Raw genomic sequence first — 23396 nt, 5'->3', positions numbered from 1 at the left:
GAGTGGATTATTTCGAATTAGCAGTTTAAAGCGGTTCTCGATTGCTTATGCCTGGCCGGCAGGGTGAAAGTTGAAAGTTCGCCCTCATCTGAAAACAGCAGACACGTGGAGGTTGAAAAGTGGTGAGTGTTATTATCGTGATCAAACAGGTCGATGTTACACTTCTTAAATATTATACAGCTCCGAGGCTCTGTGGTGGTTTGCTGACGTGCAGTTAAAAGCGGCCCTAAACCTGGCTAACGTTAATGTTAGCAATCATATGCTAGCATGCTAGTAGATAGTATCTGTATCTGCATCAAAGCCTGCAGGTGTTTCAAAGATGAAGAAGAGGGTTAAAGTTATTGAGTTTCGGAAAGACTAAAACAATTAATACAAAAAAACCTCTACTATAGATCTTTTCTGAGGTTTGTTCACAAGATATCCCTGTACATGCTGAGGTCTGACAGTATCTCAATAGAAATATAAGAAAAATAATAACACCCGGCGTCAGGGCTAAATTAAATAAAACTAACTGCATGCTAATATGAGATTTAGCATAGCTGTCGTGGAGGGAAAGGCTTTTTCACAGTGTTTTCACTCATGTGATTCTCAAGTGTCAGTTCATTTGAACAGCATTATCGCCAATATTTATGTCCCTCTTATAGATTGAATTGCTCATGTTTTGTCCTCCTGTGCAGAGGTTACATTAGTCGCAGCGATGGCTGCCATCTATTCGGGTATCCATCTGAAACTGAAGAGTCCTCAGACTCCATGGGAGGATAAGCTAAAGCTGGCACGATTTGCCTGGATCTCTACTCAGTGCCTTCTTCCCAACAAAGAACAGGTAAGAGCAGGTGACATGTCATAAGATGCCTGTGTCTTTATAAAATTATATATTTTGATCAGTGTTGCAAGTATGGTTCAGATGTCTAAATCAATGAGCTGTTTAACATATTCGTTTATGTAGAAGTAGTTTCTTTTCTATGGGACAGGTTTATTTAAATAACAAAAATCCAAAATTGCACATGATATTGGAGTTGTTTTGTTAATACATTTTGAATATACTTTTTGTTCCAATTTATCTTTGTTTGAATAAATATATTTGAATAAAAGACCGAGTCAGTGGTTCATTCATTCTCTCATGTCTGTGTCTTGCCTCTTTTCCTCTGTAGGTGCTGTTGGACTGGTGCACACATGCTCTGACAGGCTGGTACAATCAGAAGGTGGAGTTTCCTGAGAAAGTCCTGGAGGGACTGTGGTGTTACTTTGATGATCTGCTTCACAGCCGCAAACTCCACTCTCTCCTAAAACAGGGCAAGACTATTAGCCTGAGGCTCAACATGGCACAGGTGAGCTATAAATAATTACTACCTGCAAATCTAGGGGGTGGGTCAAATGCAGCATAAACAGTTTTTAACTTGTTATTTTGTGTGGTTCTGCTAACATGAGTCTTTAATAACTTTGATTTGTATTTTTACAGTTGCTGCTTGACCGTCTCCAGGATTATGCATGTGTTGGCTCCAAGTCACCAGTGTGTGTCTCCACTGTGCTGAGTGTGTGTCAGGGCCTCCTCTCTGCTCCTGCTCTCTCATCTGTTTTTACCACAAAGTATGAACTCATGGTTGACCTCTTGGCCAAGTTCTGCCTTTTGGCCTGTCATAAGCTTCAGCAGCCATTGTCTACAGAACCTTTGATGACTGAGTCTGTCACATGCCAGGATGAGGTGATGGCTGAGGGTCTTCCAGCTCGGCCTTCTTGCGGTTTAGACAGTTCCCAGTTTGATCTGATCACAGAAAACCCTTCAGATGAAAAACAATTAAGTTCAGTTAATTTCACTTCCAAGCCGGTAGAGAACCTCCGCTCTCCAAATCTATTTGAGGTGTTGCTTCAGGTCCTATCTTGTTATTTGTCAGTTCAGCGACAACAAGCCAATCCGAACAGAGTCTTCACTATGGTAACAAACCAGCTGATGCAGCCATTAGTCCTGCTCAGACACCTACTGACCTCAGGGGACTTTTCATCCTCTCACACACATCTGGGTCTCCGTCAGCACCTGTGCAGAGACCTCCGCATGAAGATAGACTCAATCCTTCTGATAGCTCTCTTCCCCTCTGAGCACCTGACCTCCTACAAGGAGGAGCTCCTTCCGTCCAAAGAGGATTCTGGGAAACGTGGCCCTGGAGGAGCAAAAGGCCCTCTGAGGCCTGTCAGTGCACTACTATCCAAACTGAATAGTCAAGGCTTCTGTGAGACTTCTTTGCACTACTCTGTGAAGTCAAACACACTGCCCCTGCTGTTTAAATTCTTCCTGGAAAGCTATGGAAGAGGAAGAGGAGACAGTGAGGAAGCACAGAAGATGCTGTGTTTCCATTTCCTCACCAAGTTGGTCCCCGTCTTGGACGTAGATCTGGATGGACACTTGCTGTCACCTTCTAAAACAGAGCAGCCGGTTCCAGTGCCCACTGAGCAGGAACCTCCCCCAGCATCTCCACAGAGCTGGGGTCTGGCTCTGCTGGCTGTGGAGTCCCTGCTGAGCCAGGCCCTCTCCATGGATATTTACAATGTAGCAGCAGACAGAATCAGACATGGGGAGGTGCAGTTAAACTTTTACACAGCCCTGGATCAAATACTCCTCAACCAGGCCCAACCAAGGTAGAAGAATAAACTCCTTTACATCTACTAAATGCCTTTGAGATTCAGAGTAACTTCAGAGCTTTCCTCTTGTAGACAATGTTTTAGTCCCACATTGATTTACGTTTACCATCTTTGCTTTCAGCATCCCAGCGTGGTACCGCTGTTTAAAGCTGCTGTTGAGTCTCAACCATCTGATTTTGGAGCCAGACCTGGACCAGCTGTTATCTTCAGCCTGGGTTAACTCAGAATGCATGGACACACGAGTGCAACGAGCTAGACAGGTATAATCTCCAACTTACTTTTCTGTTCTTCTTTTGGTGTATTATTCAATCAGAAAGTCCTTTGAAATTATATTCTATTTATTCACCATGTAAAAAAATATAGATGAAACTCAGTAGTGACACAAAGTTGAAAACTGTTTGAGGTCTAGATCAGATGGTTTTATAAGAGTGAGGGGTGTTTGTTCAGCCCTGAAAAGGATTTTTTTTGTCAGAGGGATAAATCGGTTTTATTTTTTCAAAGTGGGGCTGTGTGAGGTACTTGTCTTAAGTAAGTGCATTAACCACAGGGGATGCTGGTCAGCTAAGCTCCCTAAAGACCCAGATCAACTGCAGACTGTGTCTACTCTACCACTCTATCTAGCTACATGTTAGAAATTTCTACCTTTCCACCTTCTGCCTACATTGCACTGATCAGCTAACCAAGTATATGATGCATAACTGACAGTGTGAATTCTTAATTTCTTTGTATATCAGTCAACATTTTGAAACCCAGCAGAGTACAGGCGCACCTACTTTACAAGTGCTCTTTAAAGTACAGTAACACCCAACCATTCGGGCTTGCAAGAAAATAAATATTCTCTGAAAGAAAAGGGAACAGGCTTTCCGAGCTGACTCTTTTGAAGCCAAAATAACAAAAAAAGTCCAGGTGGCCGGTGGCCGGTATGATTCTTGGGTGATTAAAATAATTTTAGGCACTTAATGCTTAAGATAATTAAGAAGACCCCGTCCCTCTTCATTAGCTAACATCGTGTTTTGATAAGATGAACATGTGTGGACAGCAAGTTGTGTCATTATGCAATAAAAAGATAATGAGAGCAGAACACTCTCATGATCTGACTTCTTGAAAGTGAGGAAAGATGACAAAAACAGCAGTGGTCAGAGAGACTGGAAACTTTGGCTGGTGAATGCTGCTGTGTGTGGTCCTCTGATTTAAGTTCCCCCAAAGTACTGTTGTTACCAAGTAGGGCTGAACAATTAATCAAATTTAAACAGACATCCCAATGAAATAGAATGCAATTTTCAAATTGCAAAGGCTGCAATTAAAAAAAAAAATTAAGTGCATTTAAAAAGTGCAATCCACACATTTCCATATTTCAGTGGTCAAGCCAAAACTATTTTTTATTTATATTTCTGAAATTTAGTTTGTGTTCCGTTAATGTTGAGAGATCAGTGAGACTTTTATACACATGTTTATCTTCACTCAGTGTTTCCTTTCATTTTATCAAAAAGTTAAGTTGAAGTTGAAATATTTCAGTGGTTGAGACAGAGATTTGGTCTTTTTTACATTTCTTCACTTTGTTTAGTGTAAGATTCATAGAGGAGGATTCACATTTATCTTTTATATTATTGTTCATACCAGGCCTGTTCTGCAGTGCTTTGTTTCTTTCGCTAATTCTATTTAAGGTAATTAATGAGAATTTTATTACACGCCTACAAGGCTTGAAGTCAAACCAATCAGTCAATATTCTAATGTGACTATAATAGTTCAATAAAGATATGTTATTCGTATTAATTTATGCATCAGTTCATCTCATTTCATCATAGCATGTAGGCATGACCTACAGGAAAGAATTGTTAATATGTTACATTACCCTTTGTTATGTTGATCATACTATAGAATGATGATTTATTGCTTGTGTTAAGTGAATAATGCAGAAGATACCCCCCCCCCCCCCTCAAAAAAATAAATAAATAAATAAATAATAATAATAATAATAATAATAAAAATCGCATGCTCAATAGCAATATTGGTCAGAAAAAAATCGCAATTCGATTATTTTCCAAAATTGTTCAGCCCTATTACCAAGTCACACTCATGGAGGCAAGTAGCTTTCTTATTTTGTGAGTTGACACACTTGCACCAACATGTTCAGTTAGCACCCAAGTCCTTCCCCTTTCCTTCAATAACTTAGAGTCTCAGTCTTACTGCACAAACTCTGGCTTTCATTGGTGTCTGCTTGTTTCTGCAGTAAACAGCATGTCACTGGCTTTGTCAGAATCAGAACTTCTTTTGGTTTTATTATTGTCTCTCTTTAAGCCTGCAGACCCCAAAAAAATGATTGCTGCGCTGCAGGTGGAAGAACATGTGTGAGTCATGTCTGAGAATAGTGCAAAAACAAACGGGCTCTCTGAGAGAAAAGCAAAGCACTGAAGAGTCTCAAATAGACTGTGCTCTAGCACAGCGTGGTTTGTTGAACCCGTCTGCAGTGATTGATAGCCTAGCTTCTGCTCATCGGCAACCCATGTGGCTAATACACTCACTAACAACCTTGTACAACCCTACTTAAAACAATGAACTATTTATGAATATCTACTAAGAGATTATTTTTGACCAAAACAAAATGTTTGATTTCCCAACAGCTCCTTGTGTGCAGCCTCCTCGAGACTTACACAAAGCTCCGACAGCTGCCTCGCCTCTTCTGTGAGCTCCTCTCTGTAATCCATCAGCCTGCTCTGGACACCCTCCGCCCCACCCTGCTGTCTGAGGGCATCTCCGCCTCCCTCAAGACTTGTCTTCTGGACACTCCTCCTTCACAGAGTCTTGAGATCTGCTCACTGGTGTTGGAGGGCATCAGGAGACATATTCTGCCTGACCTGGAGAAGGAGGGCAGCGAGGCAGAAAAGATGGAGGTGGATGGAGGATGTGACAAGATAAACCAGGAGAAAGAGGATGCATCTCTGAAGCTGTTTGCGCTCAGCCAGCTGCTTCATGTCATCATGTTTAGTCTGAAAACTCTCGATAACTCCTCTCCTCTTCCCACTGTGAAGAAGAGTCAGGGGATGATGGAGGAGATGCAACAGTTAGTTACTGAGATGCTAGATCTTTTGTCAAGAGAAAGAAAAGTTAAAACAAACTTAAATTTAGTTCAAAAGACCCCAAAGAAAGGCAATAAGACTTCAGCTCAAAGAGAGTCTGAGGAGGTTTCAGAGTCTAAAATAGAAGCACTGTGGGAACAGAAGACCCAGGAGGCTACTCTCCTCCTCAGATACACCTGGGTGGAAGTGGACACACTTTTCTGTATCTACTGTAGCAAATATAAAACTCTTGGCTCTAGTGAGGCTGAGGCCCTGAAACAAGTAGAAAGTCTTCTATGTGGTGAGATTTTTCCTGCACGTCTTCAACCATCCTGCAGCCCCTCAAGCTGTCTTCTGTTCAAACTCCTCACTTTGCAACAGCTAAAAAAAGTCCTCCTGGATTCCTCACTGCTGTCTGAATCAAGAACTGCTGCTCTGCTTGGAAAAGCTGCTCAGTTTATTTTAGCTAAATCTGAGTTGAAGGTGTGTCAGGATGAAGAGCAGGCGTGGGATGGGCAGATAGGAAATGTGAGTGTATGCTCCTACCCTGCTGCTCACTGGTATGTTGTCACATCTAACTTACCTGTAATAGCTCCATACCTGGCTGCAGAAGATGTGAGCTTCATGGCGGATGTGCTCATCAGTTCTGTCCTCAGTAAGGAGACAGACGGAGGGAAAGACCCACCGCCCGGCTGTTTGACAGTCTCCTTTGTTTCTTCTCAGCTCCTGGAAAGCTTTGTTCTCACTGAGATACCTTCACTGTTCTCTGCCACGGTCACATCCCTCACACACAGAATTACTGAAGTTCTCAAGGCAGGACATGCTCCCAAAGTCCGCCCTGCGTTCTTGAGGTCTCAGGAAGAAGGAGATCTGTCCACACCTTTGAAAAAAGAGACTTTGGTTGAGGATATCATGGCTTCCTCAGAGTCTGGGCAGATGTCTGTTTTTCTTACTGACACACAGAGAGAAGAGCTGGTAAGCATTCTGAAGATCCTGACTAAACTGGACCCAGATGGGATGAACTCTGAGGATCTCCCCTCTGTGTTCTTCCTCGTCCTCTTCGTGCTCACCTCCACCTCGAAACATTCAAACCAGAGTGATGCCGATACACCTGAACCTGAAGATGATGCCTTGTTTTCAGTTAACCTGCTGAAGATTCTGACTTGTCTCCTGGAGGGCAGAAATTTCTCAAGTGTTTTGAAACTAATCCACGGTGGCACCCTGCTGCAGGCCGCTGTGTCTTCTCTTCTTTGGCAGAGCGACAGTGGGAGATTCAGAGCCACAAGCAGCTCTGGTTGGTTGGAATTTATGAAAGCGTTGCAGAGCTTTGTTCTGTGCTTGGTCCAGGTGATCATCACTAGAAACAGCAGCATAAAACTCAACCTGGACCAGTTTGCTTCCTATCTTACTCAGATATCAAGCAAGCAAACTGTATCATGTTCAGAAGACAAGTCAAGTAAAACCGATCCAGGAGCGTCTGTGCTGTCTCTTCATCTCCTGCTGGCCTCACTCACCTCTTTCTCCCAGGTGATGACTTATTACTTGGGCAAGATCAAACCAATAGGTCCAATTTTGACCCAGATGCTAAAAAGAACAACAGCTGCTCTGGGACCAGCTGTTGAGTCAGTGTTGAAGCCGCACACTGTCAGTCAGTCAGCCCTCCAGCCAGTCAGTGCCCTGGGTCAGGCCTTCATCGCTGAAGTAGTTACAGTCATGCTGCAGAGTGAACTCTCCACCCGGTCGGTGGAGGGAGAGGAGCAGCCCACCTTCAGTCACATGTGTCTCTATCAGAGCTTCTGCCAGCAGATTCTCCAAGAGATAAGTTCTGCCCACAGGCCCATGGACTTCCTGGTTTCCTCTCTCCATTTCCTGTCGGCTTTCTACAAAGCAGTGAAGACGACAGCAGTAGAGAGTCAGGAGGAGGAAGGAGAGGATCAGGAGAAAAAGGAGTCAGAGGAGCTGTACATGAAGATGCTGCAGACTATCCACAGGCTGCTGACAGGTACTTATACTGACATGACATTCACTTTCTCTGCAGTTAGTCAGTTTTTTTTCAGTATGAAAAAGACAAAAAGAAAACTAATATCAAGAATTTTCTCTCCCGTATGTATGAGCAGTGTTGGGCTTAAATAGCTCAGAAGTAGTATAAAAATGATATTTGTGCTTCTTTGAGAATAAGACACGAGAAAAATGACTTCAGATCAGCTTTGGACAAAACAACGGGAACATCTTTCAGCATATTCTTTAGCACCACCTCAAACTATGAACTTAGTTAAAAACATGCAGTTAAATCATTTTCTCTTTAAAATTATACACCATTGAAGTGCATATGGCCTACTGGTCTAGGTCCCACCCCATGAGGTGCGAACTTGAGCAGGTGGCCGGGGTTTGAGTTCAGCCTGTGGCCTGTTTCCTCTGTGTGATTCCCCACTCTCTCCCTGTTTCCTGCTCTATTTAGTGTCTGTCGTCACAAATTAAAGGCAAAAAATAACTTGAAAGAATAATTATAATAGTTATAATAATATATCTTAATCTTAAATATTTGCCTGCTTTTTTTAATTAATTTACTGAAATAGGCAAACGTCTGAGTTTCCTGCTGCCCAAAACAACGTTTGTTGTACTGTCACAGAGGACGAAAGAAGAGCCCACTCAGGGAAATTAGGAACTAAAGTAAACTTAAACTTTAATTTAAAGTGTGTTTGATACAAATTTTCATCAAGAATAAGTCTATGTGTGATGCATGATTATTATAACATTACTTTTTCCTGTGCTTTCAGCCTCTTGGCTTTCCACAGATGAGGTTTGTGAACTGGAGCCTGCTGTACAGGAGCTGCTGCGCCACCTGGTGGAGAAGAGCACCACAGGTCAGCTGAACCTGCTTCTGCTGCTGATCAGAGAGGGACTGGACATCAGCAAGTTGAGAGCAGGACACTACAGGGTGAGGCCACGTGTCATCACATGTGTAAATTTCTGAGGAACTGTTGTATTTTTTAACACTTCCTCTTTCTGATGTTGTTGATTCCTCTTGCGATCAGTCCCTCTACTTAAAGAGAGTTTCCCTTTTTCTCAGTGAGAATAATATTGTAGTATATTGTTCATGACTTGTTCTCACTTTGCCTTCTCGCTGCTGTTTTCCAGGAGGTGTTATCTGCAGTCATCATCACCAAGCTACTGTCCTGCTGTCAGTTACCTGAGCCCTGCTCTAAAGCTCTGTGGCTCATTACACCACAGATTACATCTTCTATGGTGGTGAGGAAAATATGCACACACACACCCAAACACTTGATGCCAGACAAGTCAGATTTAGGGAACTCTGAAAATCTGCTTCAGAAAATACATATGTTATAGGGATGGAACAGTTTATGAAAAAAAAAAAAAACGTCCCTCAATTGGTTTGGGGTGCATGTGCTCTGTTCAGTTCGTGTTTTTCTCTTTTCTTCGTTTTACAGCTCAGTTTGAAGCGAGCATCTCTGATCGTACGCTTGCACAACGTGAGGCGAAAGATCCAGGAAAACAGTTATGGGGAGGCGTGTGTGTCTGTGGCATTAAGTCGTTCTGCTCTCCTGGAGCATTTTAGAATAGATTTCAGACCCCTCTGGCAAGCTTTTTTAAAGACAACAATTCTCGCAACTTTCCAGTAATTTGGAGTCTAACCTTTCTATGGTTTTGATCTCCTGAATGGGCAGCGTGGTCAATCGTGAGCCCCCCCATCAATCCAAAACACAGAGACAGTCTTCACTTGCAGCAGTGTTGCTGCAAGTAGCAATGTTTCACTCAGTTTTAATTATGTTTCAAATGGGAAAAAGCCTAGACATGAGATAATTGATCAAAAAAATCTGTTCATGGTGCATTATTAGGTAAATGGTAAAAATAAAGGTGTTAAAAACAACAGCAATGCGCACCGAAATGAAAACCGTAACGACAACACTGTGACTACAAAACCGTGATTGGAACCGAACCATAGATTTTGTGAACTGTTCCGTCCCTAATATATTAATATTTATATCAGTTTATCGTGTCTCCAATTTGCTTTGAATTATGAGACTTTATGCGTTCTGACTCTTGAAAGTTGTGCTTAAGGTTGACAAAATCTGAGGTTCACACTTTTGGATAGCAATATTTTTTCCGCACAGCTGGCAGGTGGAGCCACCTTCCAATGTAATATATTTAAAAACCTTTCTGAAGTATTCCATGGTGACAAAAGCATAGCTTTAACTTCATCATAATATTTTCATAATAAAATAAGATAAATGCTAAGGTAAAGGGGAAATTGTAAATTAAGACCTTTCAGTGAAACATCTATAGAAATGTTAGGACAAGCTATGAGCAGAATCACGCTGAGTGTATTATAGAGTACGCTCTTAAGCCCCACATCCGTAATAGTGTAAGTGACAGTTTGCTGGACGTACATGTGACAGATGTCTGGAGTGACTCAGCGACCAAAATGACAATCACAGTCTGCTGATTTCCGTTGGAGTGCCTGTTCATTGTAATTTCCTCTTTAAGTCAATGTGTTTTCCATCAGGCCTGCTGGGTGGAGCAGACAGACAACATGGCAATCTGCTTGACCATCACACACACACACACACACACTGACACACACACACACACACACACACTCACACACTCACACACTCAGCACTGTACTCAAATATAAATATGCTAACCATGCTGTTTGTGTCCTGTTACCCACTCTCACTGTGTCCATATGTCTGTCAGCTGTCTGTTCTGTTTCTCTCTGTCTTTCTTCCAGCTTTTTCTCTTTAGATAGTGTCACAGGAAGAAGCCCTAAATCATCTAAATTAAATGCCTCTTAAATATTCATGTAGTAACAGCAGTAGAAAAGCTCTTTGTCTTTTCTTTGCAACACGAACAGCATGTTTTCAGCGCATGTGGAGCTGGAACAATAAATAAAATAGCTTCTTTGGTGTTTGTTTTATCATGAGACACTAGGAAAGCACAATAACAAATAAAGGAGTTCAGCACTCTCATATATTTCTGTTTTTATTAACAGTTCTTGGTGAGGTTTTCCAGTGAGGACATTTCTCTGACCCTCCCCTTTACGGTTCCTACGGTGACAGCGATGACATCACTGCTGCGTCAGGGAGAGGGGCTCATCTCAAACCCTCACCATGTGATCCTGGTCCTCGGGGCTCTTCAGTCTGTTCCCCTCGACCACCTGACCCCGCTTGTTTACCAGTCAGTGTTCCTGGCTGTTCACGAGGCGCTGTTTGCCATCATTCAGTGTCATCCTCAGGTATGGACGGAAGGAGGGAGGGATTTCATGAATAAAGACTCAGAGAAGAGATCTAAAAGATTAAATTAAATTTAGGCTTACAAGGTAATTTTTTGGGCTGCAACAAAATCTTTTAAGTAAACAAAGGGAAAATAATGTCATTTATTCCAGTAAAGCCAGTGTTTGTTTGTTGTGATAATGCAAATCTAGCATTACTTCATGAGTTTTCTGGATCACTTTTGGCTTTTTGCGTGGGATTGCTGGGATTTGCTTTTAGACTAAAAGATTTATTTTAATGCAGTGAATCATGTGGCTTTTTGTTGGCAGAGTGGTGAGGAAAAGTTTGCTTACGAGTCTCATTGTAAAGTAGTGGCTGCAGACTGAAATAACATCGCCTAGGCCCTATATCATTGTCTTGGTGTTTGTTTTTTGACGCCATCGTGTCTCCTGCTTATTGAGCCCAAGCTTCCGTGTAGTGCTTGATGCTACAAGCTTGAATCCACGATTTTCAAGAATTGGTCATACTTGCCTTGATCCCTGCCTGTGAACCCACAGGATGCCCCTGAGGACTGTCTCACTCACTTTGAACAAAAGGATATTGCAGCTCAGAGTCCCACTGCAGCTGTATAAAAACCTCACAGCATCTAAATTATCTTTTTTTTCCCCTCAGAGTGCATGCTTTTCATCCCAAAGGTCACAAAGTACAAAATAATTTGCTAGAAATGTAAAGTATTAAACTTGTACTCCACATTATAGTCCAGAAAATGTCTTTTTGTTAAGTTTAATGGTGTTAATGTGATAATTTTTGAGTTTTCTCACCCTACTTCTGAACTGTTGTTTTTATTAATAATCTTTTTTGTCATAAAGGGACAAAAAGAGTGACTGAATCAGGGCAGCTGCATTGAGTTAAACTTGGCAAGACCCAGTTAACCAATATCAGATGTTTGTGAGGACAAAACAGAGCTGTAAAGAAGAGCGGCTGAGAGGGGGAGGAAAGGGTGAGGTAAAACTAATAGAGGAGCAGAGGAAGGGAGAGGACATTTATAGAGGAAGAAGGAGAACTGATAAAGACACCACAGAGGAAGCACTTGACAGAGAATAAGAGCCCTTGATGTGATTTGGATGTGATGCTCGAGAGGAAAGTTTTTGGAAAGTGGAGAATGAGCTGGGGAAAGGTGGTGTGATGAGGCAGAGAGGGAGGCGGTGGAGGAGGTGGAGGAGGTGGAGGGGAGAGGTTGGGGAGCTGGCAGGCAGCGTCAGTTGGCATGGAGGAGTTTAAGGCGCTGGAAACCATTACCGAGCTCCAACCAGAGCTGGTGACATCACCTCCTCTCCTTTCTCTCCTGTCTCGCTTGCACTGAGTCGGTCCTGTAGGCCTTGAACAGACAGCAGAGAGCTGAGAGAGAGTAGACAGAAAAGCTAACCAACTGCTGTGAGGGTCCAAGTTTTACTTCAGAAAAAGTTTCTGGACTGTAAGTTTATGAGCTGCTCTGCTATGACTCAAACAGTGAAAATGATGTGACAGATGGATGCTGCAGGACTGTTTTTCCTACTTAAAAAGGCCCCTGCTCATCCTCTAAAGCCATAAAACTTTCAGATTCCCCTTCCCATGCTCAATGAAGCAAAACACTCCAACATCTACACATCTACACAGTTACATCCAATTATAAAGGTTTCCTGTCTTTCTGAAGCTGTGTCTACAGTCTACTGGCTGTAGAAACACTCTGTATGAATATGTTCAAAGCTGAATGTCATGGGTGTGATCCATCTTTTGTTCTGTGAGTAGACTACACAGATGTTTCATGACTATTCTCTTGTTGTTGGTCCAGGTCATGTTGAACGCAGCTCCATCATTTTTAAACATCTTCCATCGCCTGCTGGCATCCATCATGCAGGAGGGTCGACAGAGAGGAGACAGTGACTCAGGTAACACAGGCGCTGAGAAGACACATTTACATATATTATGATATATGTGGGAAATTTACCAAAGAAAATCAATCAGTTTGTTTCAATACAATACAATACAATGTCACCCTCAGTTTTTTGTGAGATTTGAGAAATCTTGATTTAAAGACAGATTCAATTCCTCAAGAACTCTCAGGTATTTGTAAGATGAGACGCAGTAAATTGCCTCATTGTTTAAGTTAAAATCTTTGAAGTAACATAAATTGGAGACTAGAATGTTTCATCGCTGCTAGTTCAACCTTTTAAAAAGCAGGCAGATGCGTTTTAAACTCATGGCACACATATGAAGGATAATGTTTAGAAAACGTGTGATTACTGGGGGTGCATCGATCATAATTTTCTGGCTGATCACAGATCAGATCAGATCAGCACATCTTTTCAAAGCCTGACCTGCCGATACCGATTTGGGCTGATACTGATTTTTATGTTTTATAACTGACAGCATATACATTCAATGTTCCAATCTTATTTTATTAAAAATCATTGAACAATACCTGTGAAACAATGAAATCTTTATGTTTTAACTAAAACAACTAATTTAAGTGTCCTGAGTTTTAGATCTCAGAGCAAAAAGCAACAATGGCTGGCTGTCAGACCATCCTGGAGGTATATAAGATCAGTTTCATATGAAAGGATGGGCCGTTTACCGACCCCCCCAAAATTAAAGGTCCCATATTATGCTCCTTTTCTGCAGTTTAATATGGATCATTGATGACTTCATGAAATGGTAGTAACATGTTTTGGTCCAAAAAGCCAATAAATCAAGCACAGCAGCATTGTTTCCAGGCTCTCATAGCCCCTCTGTTCAGAACGCTCTGATTTAGTGGGCGTGACCTTCATATGTAAATGAGCCACCACTGATACCGCCCCGCTCTTCCGCATCACTGAGAGCGGCGCCACGAGCTCTGAGTGCACAATGTTAAGAAAAGAGCGGAGCTCGTTTACCGTAACATTACAGGCTAAAACAACAGGCTAACCGCAGCTAAAGTTAGCATCCTGAAGCTAACACAGAGACAGGGGGGACACTGAGGAAAAGCTCTTACATCTGCTCCACAGCACACAGCATTTAAAATACTCACATTTCCAGGGTCCGAGGTTTGTTGGTGGATGGTTGGTAATGCGCCTGGATTCAGGACCAGTCTATTCGCTAGCCCCCTGTTGTAGTGTCCAAAGTTGGAAAAGCAGTCAACTGTGAAGTGACTAGCACACACATGCACAGTTTTACTGAGTGTAGCTGGAACATTTCCTTGATAAATGAACTTTAGCCACTCAGTCTTGTCTTCTTCCGAGATGGGAAGCTTGTGCATGAACTATGTGGCTGTTTACAGCCAAAAACAGAGCAGTGATGGCTCTTCAACTTTGGCATTCCCGCTGCTGGAGAGACGTGGACGGGGAGGGGGTTTGGGGGTATGGGGGTATCTGCTCTGGTGGACCAATGAGGATAAATGTCATTAAATATCACATTTTGTGGGCTGGGAGGAAAGCCAAAGACCCAAAAATTTCACTAAGAGACTTAATAATGGGATTTTTGCATAATATGGGACCTTTAAAGAAATTGGCACCAATTGACCGGTGCATGCTTAGTGATTATGCAAATATTTTATAATCCCAACAGGTTGAGCAGGTCTCACCCTGAAGGGAATTTCTTTCAAATTGCAGAAATATGCAAATTGACAAATCTTACACAAAAGAGGATTTATTTTTACAACTCTAAAAATACAGATAAATGCCAAAATCAGTCATGGCATTTTTTCCATCATTCAGCTCTCCTTCTTTATGGAGATTTTCAGTGACATCAATTTAAAAAAGACATGAGACAAATTTCACAACTTTAAACACTGCTGTTATTATCACAACCTCTAAATGACTTTGTTAAGATCATCAGTTTTGAGATGCCCTCACCAGCCTCTGTTCCTGTTGCCTGGTTCATGTTTTCAATGTCAGGAATCGTCGGGGTCCAGTAGCTCCTCAGGCTGCTCTCCCTAAGTTTTCACTACATAGACCAGCCTGAGACACTTGTGTTTTTACCAGTGTGATCAGACAGAGGGGAAATGTATGTGACTCCTTACAGGGTTTGATTTAATACTGTGTGTGAAATGAATTACTATCATGTGGTTACGGCCAATCAGAATCAAGTTTCTAACCTGGCAGGCAATTACAATGAATTAGTTACATATATTTGGTCGTACTCTGTAAAGTTGTTTTGGTCTTTGAGTGAAACTACAACTATTGCAGAAAGGAACACATTTGTGTACATCTAGCTTGGATTTTCTTGTCTGTATTCTCATTATTGTATTATTTTATTGATGTTCTCCGTCTTTTTAACTCTTTATACCAACAGCTTCCCTGGAATGTAAGAACTACTTGGAAATAAATCTTATTCTGATTCTGTTGCTGTTGAAGTGATGTCAAGAAAAAGCTTAATCTCAGAATATATTTACATTCTTTATATAAAATCTTTTATTTATTTAATTTCAGGACCAGACAGTGCCGTGTATCTGCAGTGCTCCAGATTGATAGAGAGGATGTACTCTCACATCGCTGCCATGTCTGAGAGCTTTACCACGCTGTCTGCCTTCATGGTGGCTCAGTACGTCACAGAGCTGCAGAAGGTACACACACTCACACACACACACACACACACACACACACACACACACACACACACACACACACACACACACACACACACACACACACACACACACACACACACACACACACACACGTATGACGATCTCAGCTGATCCTTTGATCCAGGCTAGTTTGTCGTTGAGCTGACGTGAATCAGCCGAGCGGAGTGATGGGCTGTTGACGCTCAGAAGCAGAGGAGGGGTGGGGGAGTGTTGCTATTGGCTGGGTGGTGGATGTTCACAGATCTGGGCGAGCAGGTCCAGGATTACTGTAACTCTGCTTGGAGGGAACATCCAGCCTGAAGCTTCATCCAGTTTGCAGTGAGTCACGTCTGGCCGGTGAAAGCGGCTCCTCTCTGCTACCAGACTGTATTTATCTTGGCGCCAACCTGACTCAGCAGTTTCCAGCAGTGAAAGAGAAAGACAGACGGGCAGACAGAGGGACAGAAGTAGTGAGAAAAAGGTGTCTGTAACTCTAAGGAGCTCCTTGTGATTTATCCAATAATCCTAAATTGGATTTAGATTGAAATTGAATGGGTCTTTTCAGAGAGCTGGACCTCTTTGTATTTCAGAGGTCATTTGGCTGTCTCAGTTCAGGCTGCAGCTCATTAGAAACACTCCTGACAGTGAGCTTTCCCTGCAGCACACAGGTGTTAGGAGAGGAGAACAGTTTTTCTGCTGGTTTAGACTATGAATTAGAGCATGTGGTTTCATTTATGACGCGCTGAAACGTCTTGTTACGAGCTGCCACACCTTCAGCATAACTCTGTCTCTCATGATTGATTATAAGAAAAGAAGGAGTTAATGTTAACACAAGCTATACACAATAAGTCCTGAAGCAGAAATTTGAAGTGGGCTGTTGGAATCTCAAGACTCTGAATGTCGCTCCAGGACTCTGGATATCTTGTAAACAATGTGAATAGCTGTTAAAATAAACAGAATTTTGTTTTTAATTCATCTTTCCATTATTACTTTAAACAAACAGGTCAACTTTTGGTCTGATGAATCTTAAGCATAGAAAAAACAGCAACAAGGCACAATTCCCTTTTGACAAGCAGAACCACAGCACTGGGTACCAGTCATCGGACTGGACTGCATAAGCTGAGAAAGTGGGAGGGTAAGGAGATGCAGGAAGTAAGAGATGGATAGAAACACACAAAAAACACTGCATTAATCAGACTGATGGTTTCTATGTCCTGAGTATTGTAAAAGACAGAATCAATGACTAAATGATAACTAACCATGAGTGATGGTTATATTTGCAGCAGTTGGAGTTGAGCAGGCCTTGGGAATTGTGGTTTTAATTGCATTAGGGCAAAGAGTATTTATGGGTGCAGTGACTGGGGGCTGGTGGTGCATCTGGTATGACTGACAGGTGGGTGTGTTGTGGCAAGGCAGTGGGCTAAATATTTCTTTAGTTTGAGTTATGGTGATGTCCATTTTTGGTCTTTGTAACGCCTCAGAAGCAAATGTGTAATGTCACTAAAGCCACATCCATGTTTTATAAAGTCTGTGGTACACACACACACACACACACACACACACACACACACACACACACACACACACACACACACACACACACACACACACACGCGCACACAAAACACACAAATTGCCAAAGGTGTGAGAGAAAACAGTGTATTAAGACTTTTTTAAAGTGGTTGTGAGGTTTATCAGACCTAAGGTTAGGAGACAGTTTGGTTCAGAAAATGACACCATAGTGAACGAAAGCAACTTCACCAGATAAAGTTTAACTCCAAACACAGGTTACTAGATGTTTAACTTAGGGATGCACCGATACCGATCCTGGTATCAGTGTTTTGGCGCCCCTCAAAGCTGGATGGGTATCAATGGGAAAGGGGACAATCCATAGTGCTGATCCAGGCAAAAAGCTCCATGCCTTTTTTCACTGGCTCTCTTGGCTACTTGATTTAAAATGTTTCCTTTGATGCACTTTTTTTGCTGTGTTACCAGTCTACAGGGTATTAAAGTTTACATTTGAATAGGATTTCTGTACATTCTGAAGCATTGTATTTACCAAAATGGTGCTTAACATTTGAATATTCTGTAGTTTAAATAAATATTCACTTCAGTTTTTCCATCTACTCATTTTTTTGCCTTTTACCCAAAACATTACCAGTCTTATCCCACAGTGGGGCATGCTGGTTATTATTTAACACTGGTATCGGATCAGTATCGGTATGGACTGATACCCAAAGCCCAGGCATCGGTATCGGAACCAGAAAAGTTGGATCGGTGCATCCCCACATACCATGCTATTACATGTTGCACTCAGGTTGTTATAACTCTATTTAATAAATGGCTTGAAATTGAGAATGTTTTGTTTGTTTTATGTTTTAGTATGTTGCCTTCTGTATCGGTATGGATCAGGAATCGGCACAATTAAATTTTAATAGATCAGAATGTAAAATAGTGTATTGGCCCATCCCTAGTTTAGCTCACTATGATTCAGAAGTTAAGAAGTTATGCATATTACAAACCTTTAAGATAGAGATAGACCAATATATTTTCTCTCGGCTGATACCAATTATTGGTAGTCAAGGAGGCTGATAATTGACATTTAGAGCTGATATTCATTTACAGTAAAAGTCAAAATATTGCAGTCACAGGCACTGCAGCATGTCATAAAGTTAAATGAAAACTTTAAAAATTAGATTCCTACAACAAATAAAGGTTTCGGAGAAAAAAGTCTCTTCGTGTAACCAATCAGATGGTGGGTGACTGAGGGTGGGACAATGCTGGAGATAGAGTAATTGCTGCAGATAGAGAAGCGTGGCTGCGTCAGAGCCAAAAAAATAACGCTTTTATATTGATTTCCCATCGACAGTCAAACCAAAAGGCTGATGTCGACATGCCTCATAATGTTTGGCTAACCACTCTTGTGTTTAGTATCAGTAATCTTCAAAGATGAGAAAGACCAATATTTGGCCTGGCGGATAATCTGTCTTTCCCTACTGTGAAACTAACTGATACTTATCATAAGAGTGGTTTGTGGTTAACTTTATAGTGAAGAAAGGCATCTGATCATATACTTAGTCAGACTTTTCTGTATTTTTGGTATCTCACGTGTGTAGCAGCAAATCAAACAAACTGCTAGAAAATTGGTGAACTTTCTTTCTAACATCACTTTTAAGATATTGGAACCAAAATGTCACAGGTTTACCCGAGGTAGCAAACAGACAAGATGCAGACCTCACTGTGGTCTGTATTAGGAAAAACACTTTGCAGCGTCTGTATGTGCTGATCTGTAACCAAAGGCTTTGTAAGCATATTATGTCATCCAAAATGCAGAGTTTGTCTCTGAGTGTCACAGTCTGCAGAGCACAGACTCTCTCTGTAATAACATAATAAGGTAATGACGGTCTGAGCTCCTCTAACTGTAAGTTATGAAAACTGCCGCTCCACTGCACTTCTCATTAATGATTTGTTTGCAGATAATCCATAGAAGGCTGTTCCCTCCTTAATGTGAAGCCTGTAATCAGAAGGTGGAGGTTTTATCTCATCGTTTACTCTCACACTCTCTGTGATGATGAGTGTGTGAGGTCAGAGGACTCGGGCTCAGCTGACCGTACACAGGGTCATGGCGTGTAGTGCTTGTGTAGCTGTGGGCTATAATCAGACCAGGACCAGTAACTAAACAGTATTGAATAGGCTTGTCACGCACGGTCTGCTGAGCTCAAGAGAAAAAGGTCTGTTGTGGTTTTGTGTGTTTGCATGTGAATGGTGATGAGTGTGAAGTGTGTGTTTACCTTTCCAATTACAGTAATAAGACACACAGAGGTTATTGACTGACATTTGTATTAAGTTTCATAACTGAACCAGCCTTGTGACACTTTCTTTGATCAACTCTTGGAGTCTTGATAAAATTAAAGGCTTTGGATCGAGGTATTTTATAATAGCTACAAAGCAACAAAGTGATCATTTGCAACAGACCTTTCAAATTCAGCTTGTAACAATCACTTAAATATTTTGTCAGGATACATGTTGTCTGTCTTTTGATGCTGCTCAAAATGAAAGCTTTTTAGAGCCTGATATTTTACCCAGGCAGTTTCGTAGATACATGGTCTTGTGTTTCTCTTAATCAACTCAGAAAAAGTAAAACTCTTGTTAAATCTGTTGAGACAGTTTTGACTGATTATAAATCCATCTGAAATTAAGATTTGTTTCTTTGTGACCTACAAAAGGAAGCGAGAATACCATTGAGGAGCATTTTATTTTTCAAACGTTAAACAGCTGCTTCAGGGTAGGTGTCAGATGAAGTGATAAACAGCACGCTGCTGAACCGGACTTTTTGGTGATTTTTCATTTTCTACAGCAGAGAAGACTCGATGAACAACATGCTTTACTGTTAGAAGAAGATCAGGATTTTCTTTTAATAAAAAGAAAATTTGCATAAACTCAAGTCCTTCCTGCTTTATCAGAAAGGGACCACTTTGTCCACAGAGGGCGCCAAAATCAACACTAGTAAAAGTTTCTCACTGAGGCTTTAAAGTGTGTGAGGCAAATTATGAAGTTAGAGATGTTTAACTGAAAGAATCAACCCTGCTTGTTGTCCTTTTTATCTTTTTATTGAGGAAAATTATATGAATACTGTTTGACCTCTAATTCTTCTGCCAGTGTTGACCCATTTAGAGCTCTGGTCATGTCTCGCTTATCACTGCTTTCTTCTCTGTTTTCATATTTTTGTTTTTATCCACCTCTCCAGGTTACCCTGCGGCCTGACATCAAGCAGCATCTGACAGAGGGGATTTATCGCATACTGGACTTGTGTTTGGAGTCAGATATCAAGTTTCTGACTGCCGGACTGCAGATGGGAGTGAGGGAAGTGTTCAATGAGCTGTACAGCAGCTACACACACTACCACAAAGCTCAGAGGCAGGGAGAGGACAAGTACACGGTTTGAGATGCTGCAGCGAGCAGTGCCCACCTTCACCTCAGTTTTCAAATTAAATATATTTTTTCAACTCTTATGAAAAGATTGTGTTTATGTGTAATTTCTTATCTGGAACATGAGAGTTTTGGACTCAGCGCAACAAGCTGCAAGTCACAAAACCACCGTGAAGTTTAAAAGGAAGAAGACAGTGGATCCATCATGGCTGGGACAGGATTGTAACCAGGCATACCAGCAGTCCCTGGGCTTCATGAATGTGTTTACACAAATTGCATTTACAGCAACTTTTAAATATTGTCTGTAAATACAAAGCTGTCTGCAGGTGGATGGCTGTGGTCACACCCTGGAGGATAAACTTACAGCTCATGACTGACTGTAGCTGTTTGTTGGGAGGCACAAAGACTTCAGAAAGACTTCAGAAGTTCATACTCCGATTTAAATACTGTGGCTTCACAGAATAAAATATTGATATTCTGTTTATGTGAAATAAGTTTTCATTTTTATGTTGCAGTCATATTTATTGCAGTGTTTTTCTTTTGAAGACCCCAATTGGGAAACGAATGAATTAAAAAAAATGTGCAGATGTGACTGTACAGAGCATAAATAAGATTTACTGAAACTTGTCTTTACATCACAAAAAACATCATGAGCTCATCCGTTCTCTAGTGTGAACTGATTTTTTAGAAAAAACGCCTCTGAAGCTGTTTTATACAGCTTTTATACATCCAACCCTGGTAATTAAAGAAATATCAACCTTACAACTGAAACTCTACTTTTCTTAAATGACGTTTTATTAAACTTATTATAAGGTTCCTGTTGTGCGACACCCTATTAGCAGTTATCTTTATGTTTCATGTAAAGTAAACTGACAGGTGTTTCATTTCACCTTCATCAATGGACAGAGCTGGTAACTGGAAAGCCTGCAGTCAGTGACAGCTCTGAGTTTTCATACTTTAAACAGATTATTCAGATTGACATTGTTTATAAAGCAGTCATGAAAAGCACACGAATCCATTGAGATTTCCATCACCGCTGCGTTGAATAAAATAATGATGTGGGGCTTTGAAGTACTGTGGGCACAGAAGATGAAAGTCTACATTTAACACTTTTATCCAGTTTTTCAGTGCAGACTCAAAGGTTTATGTAAATATGAGGGAACAGAAAAATGTTTCTCTCATGAACTTAAAGTCCAAGAAAATGTGAGTCAACTTCACAAACAAGACGTCTCCTAACAAGTCATGGCTTTTATACTTAACTTCTGCAGTACATCAATTCGTAGTAGAGTTGGACACTGCTTTGTTTGTTCTGACTCCACTGGTTTCACTTTAGCCTTTATCAAATCAGTGCTAATAAAGAGGAATTTAGTGTAGCTCTCACTCTACTTATCTAACCTCAGCAGAGAGCTTGAAGGGATAGACAAAGTGTTTGAAAACAGCACTTATCCTGATCAATGTGAAACAAATCAAAGAGGTGTCTGAACTGATGACTGGGCTTATTATGAATCAGAATGAGAGTTCATCTCTCCAACAAATAGAGAAACCGCTGAGTTGAGACATGTCGGTGAAGCCCCTTGTTTGTTTCTGATCATCCAAAGAGAGCCGTTAAACTGCTGTTTTGTGTCTCTGTTGGAGGTCTGTGTTGTATGAGCCACGCTGGTCCTGCCAGTGGATCAGCAGAGCAGCAGCACAAAGCCTCAAACAGCCATGACAGGTTGAATAAATGCATATATTTGTTGGCAGCAGTTCCTCCAGTTCAGCAAGTTTGACACCACCCTCCATGCTCAGCTGACATTTAAAATACTGTATGTGAAATGGATGGGCTCAAGTCTCAGTGACATGTCAACACACGCTTGTAAAACTTGTTATTTTAATTGATTCCTTTTATAAATATATTTGGAAACCTTCCTACTATCACACAAATTTCTTTCCTGTAAAACTTTGATCTTAGTTGAACTCAGTTTTGATTTGTCCTCTCTTCTAACTGATAACACACTGTGTGTATTTTCCATATTTATGTAGTGATAACAATCCAACATGTGTTCAGTTTAACTTGAAATAAAAAAAGGAATAAATCTTCAACGGGCAAGACGTTTGAGGGTTAACACTCTCATTCAGGCTTTATATCAACTGAGGTCTTGATGTAACCACATCTTTTTCTGGTTACACAGATACAAACGGAACTAAACTTTCACAGAGATTTCTGGAACAAAAGCAGTTTCTCTTCCTCAGCTGTTATGTATTATCTTTCATCCTGTTAAAAAAATTGACCAATAAGGCCTCTGAAACTTCTCAGGGGGATGTTGAAATGTTCCTTCTTCAAAGTTTTGCTGATATTTCAACCAATTTCCCTAAAATCTAAAAGGTTTCTGATGAAATCTAAAGCCTGTACTCCTTCTATGACCACATTCTCCACCAGTAATGTTACTACTGTTATGAAGAGTAGGAAATCCTAATGATCTTAATGACCTAAACTGTTTTACACAAGTTAAAAATATTCAACAAGTTTAGTAAACAGACCTGTCACCTCTCTGCTCTATTTCTGTCAGAGGTCTTGAAAGCCAAAGTGACCCACTTCAGGGGTAATTTGAGACCCTCGTAATAGTTACTCAAGACATCCGAGGCAAAGGGCGAAAGATAAAACCCTCTTTTACCTCTGTGCTGCTAAATCTGCACATATGTTTCTCCTCCACCTCCCTCTAACTGCAGTTTGACTCCCATCCACCCGCGCTCCAACACAACTGTAGGTAACACAAACACACTTTTCAGACCACCGTAGCGAGAGCAGCGATGAATAAATGTGTGTGTGTGTGTGTAATACTTCTGGGACGCTCTTTGGAGGCACAGCACAAAGTGTGTATTGAAAGTATTTTACTAGAACTGTGGAGCGTTTCGCTCTCCAGTTAAATCACATTTTGTCACAGTTAAAATGAGAGATGTCAGAGGAGCTGAACATGAACT

The 23396-nt window shown here is 41.2% G+C and overlaps 1 protein-coding gene across 1 annotated transcript; it reads left to right on the top strand.

Annotated features, from left to right (window-relative positions):
• Positions 1–55: 55 nt before the first annotated feature.
• On the top strand, positions 56–21568 carry urb2 (URB2 ribosome biogenesis homolog). The gene is made up of 12 exons (XM_074665834.1): positions 56–122; positions 678–823; positions 1152–1328; positions 1460–2631; positions 2756–2894; positions 5256–7692; positions 8468–8628; positions 8829–8939; positions 10705–10947; positions 12756–12852; positions 15370–15503; positions 20254–21568. Exons 2-12 carry the CDS (start codon positions 698–700, stop codon positions 20449–20451), a joined length of 4995 nt encoding a protein of 1664 aa, XP_074521935.1. The 5' UTR covers positions 56–122; positions 678–697; the 3' UTR covers positions 20452–21568.
• The last annotated feature ends 1828 nt before the right edge of the window (positions 21569–23396 follow it).

This window comes from Halichoeres trimaculatus, unplaced genomic scaffold, assembly GCF_033239565.1.
Source record: "Halichoeres trimaculatus isolate MK-OKI-2021-1 unplaced genomic scaffold, fHalTri1.1 fHalTri1_scaffold_3, whole genome shotgun sequence".
NCBI classification, from domain to species: domain Eukaryota; kingdom Metazoa; phylum Chordata; class Actinopteri; order Labriformes; family Labridae; genus Halichoeres; species Halichoeres trimaculatus.
Note: the sequence above shows the minus strand (reverse complement) of the source record. Positions and strands in the feature narration are given on the sequence as shown.

Excerpts from the sequence above, each read along its gene's own strand:
- urb2 (XM_074665834.1), top strand. The coding sequence starts at position 698 with ATGGCTGCCATCTATTCGGGTATCCATCTGAAACTGAAGAGTCCTCAG. Across the intron at positions 2,632-2,755 it reads CTCAACCAGGCCCAACCAAG|CATCCCAGCGTGGTACCGCT; the intron begins GTAGAAGAATAA and ends CTTTGCTTTCAG. Across the intron at positions 8,629-8,828 it reads TGAGAGCAGGACACTACAGG|GAGGTGTTATCTGCAGTCAT; the intron begins GTGAGGCCACGT and ends GCTGTTTTCCAG.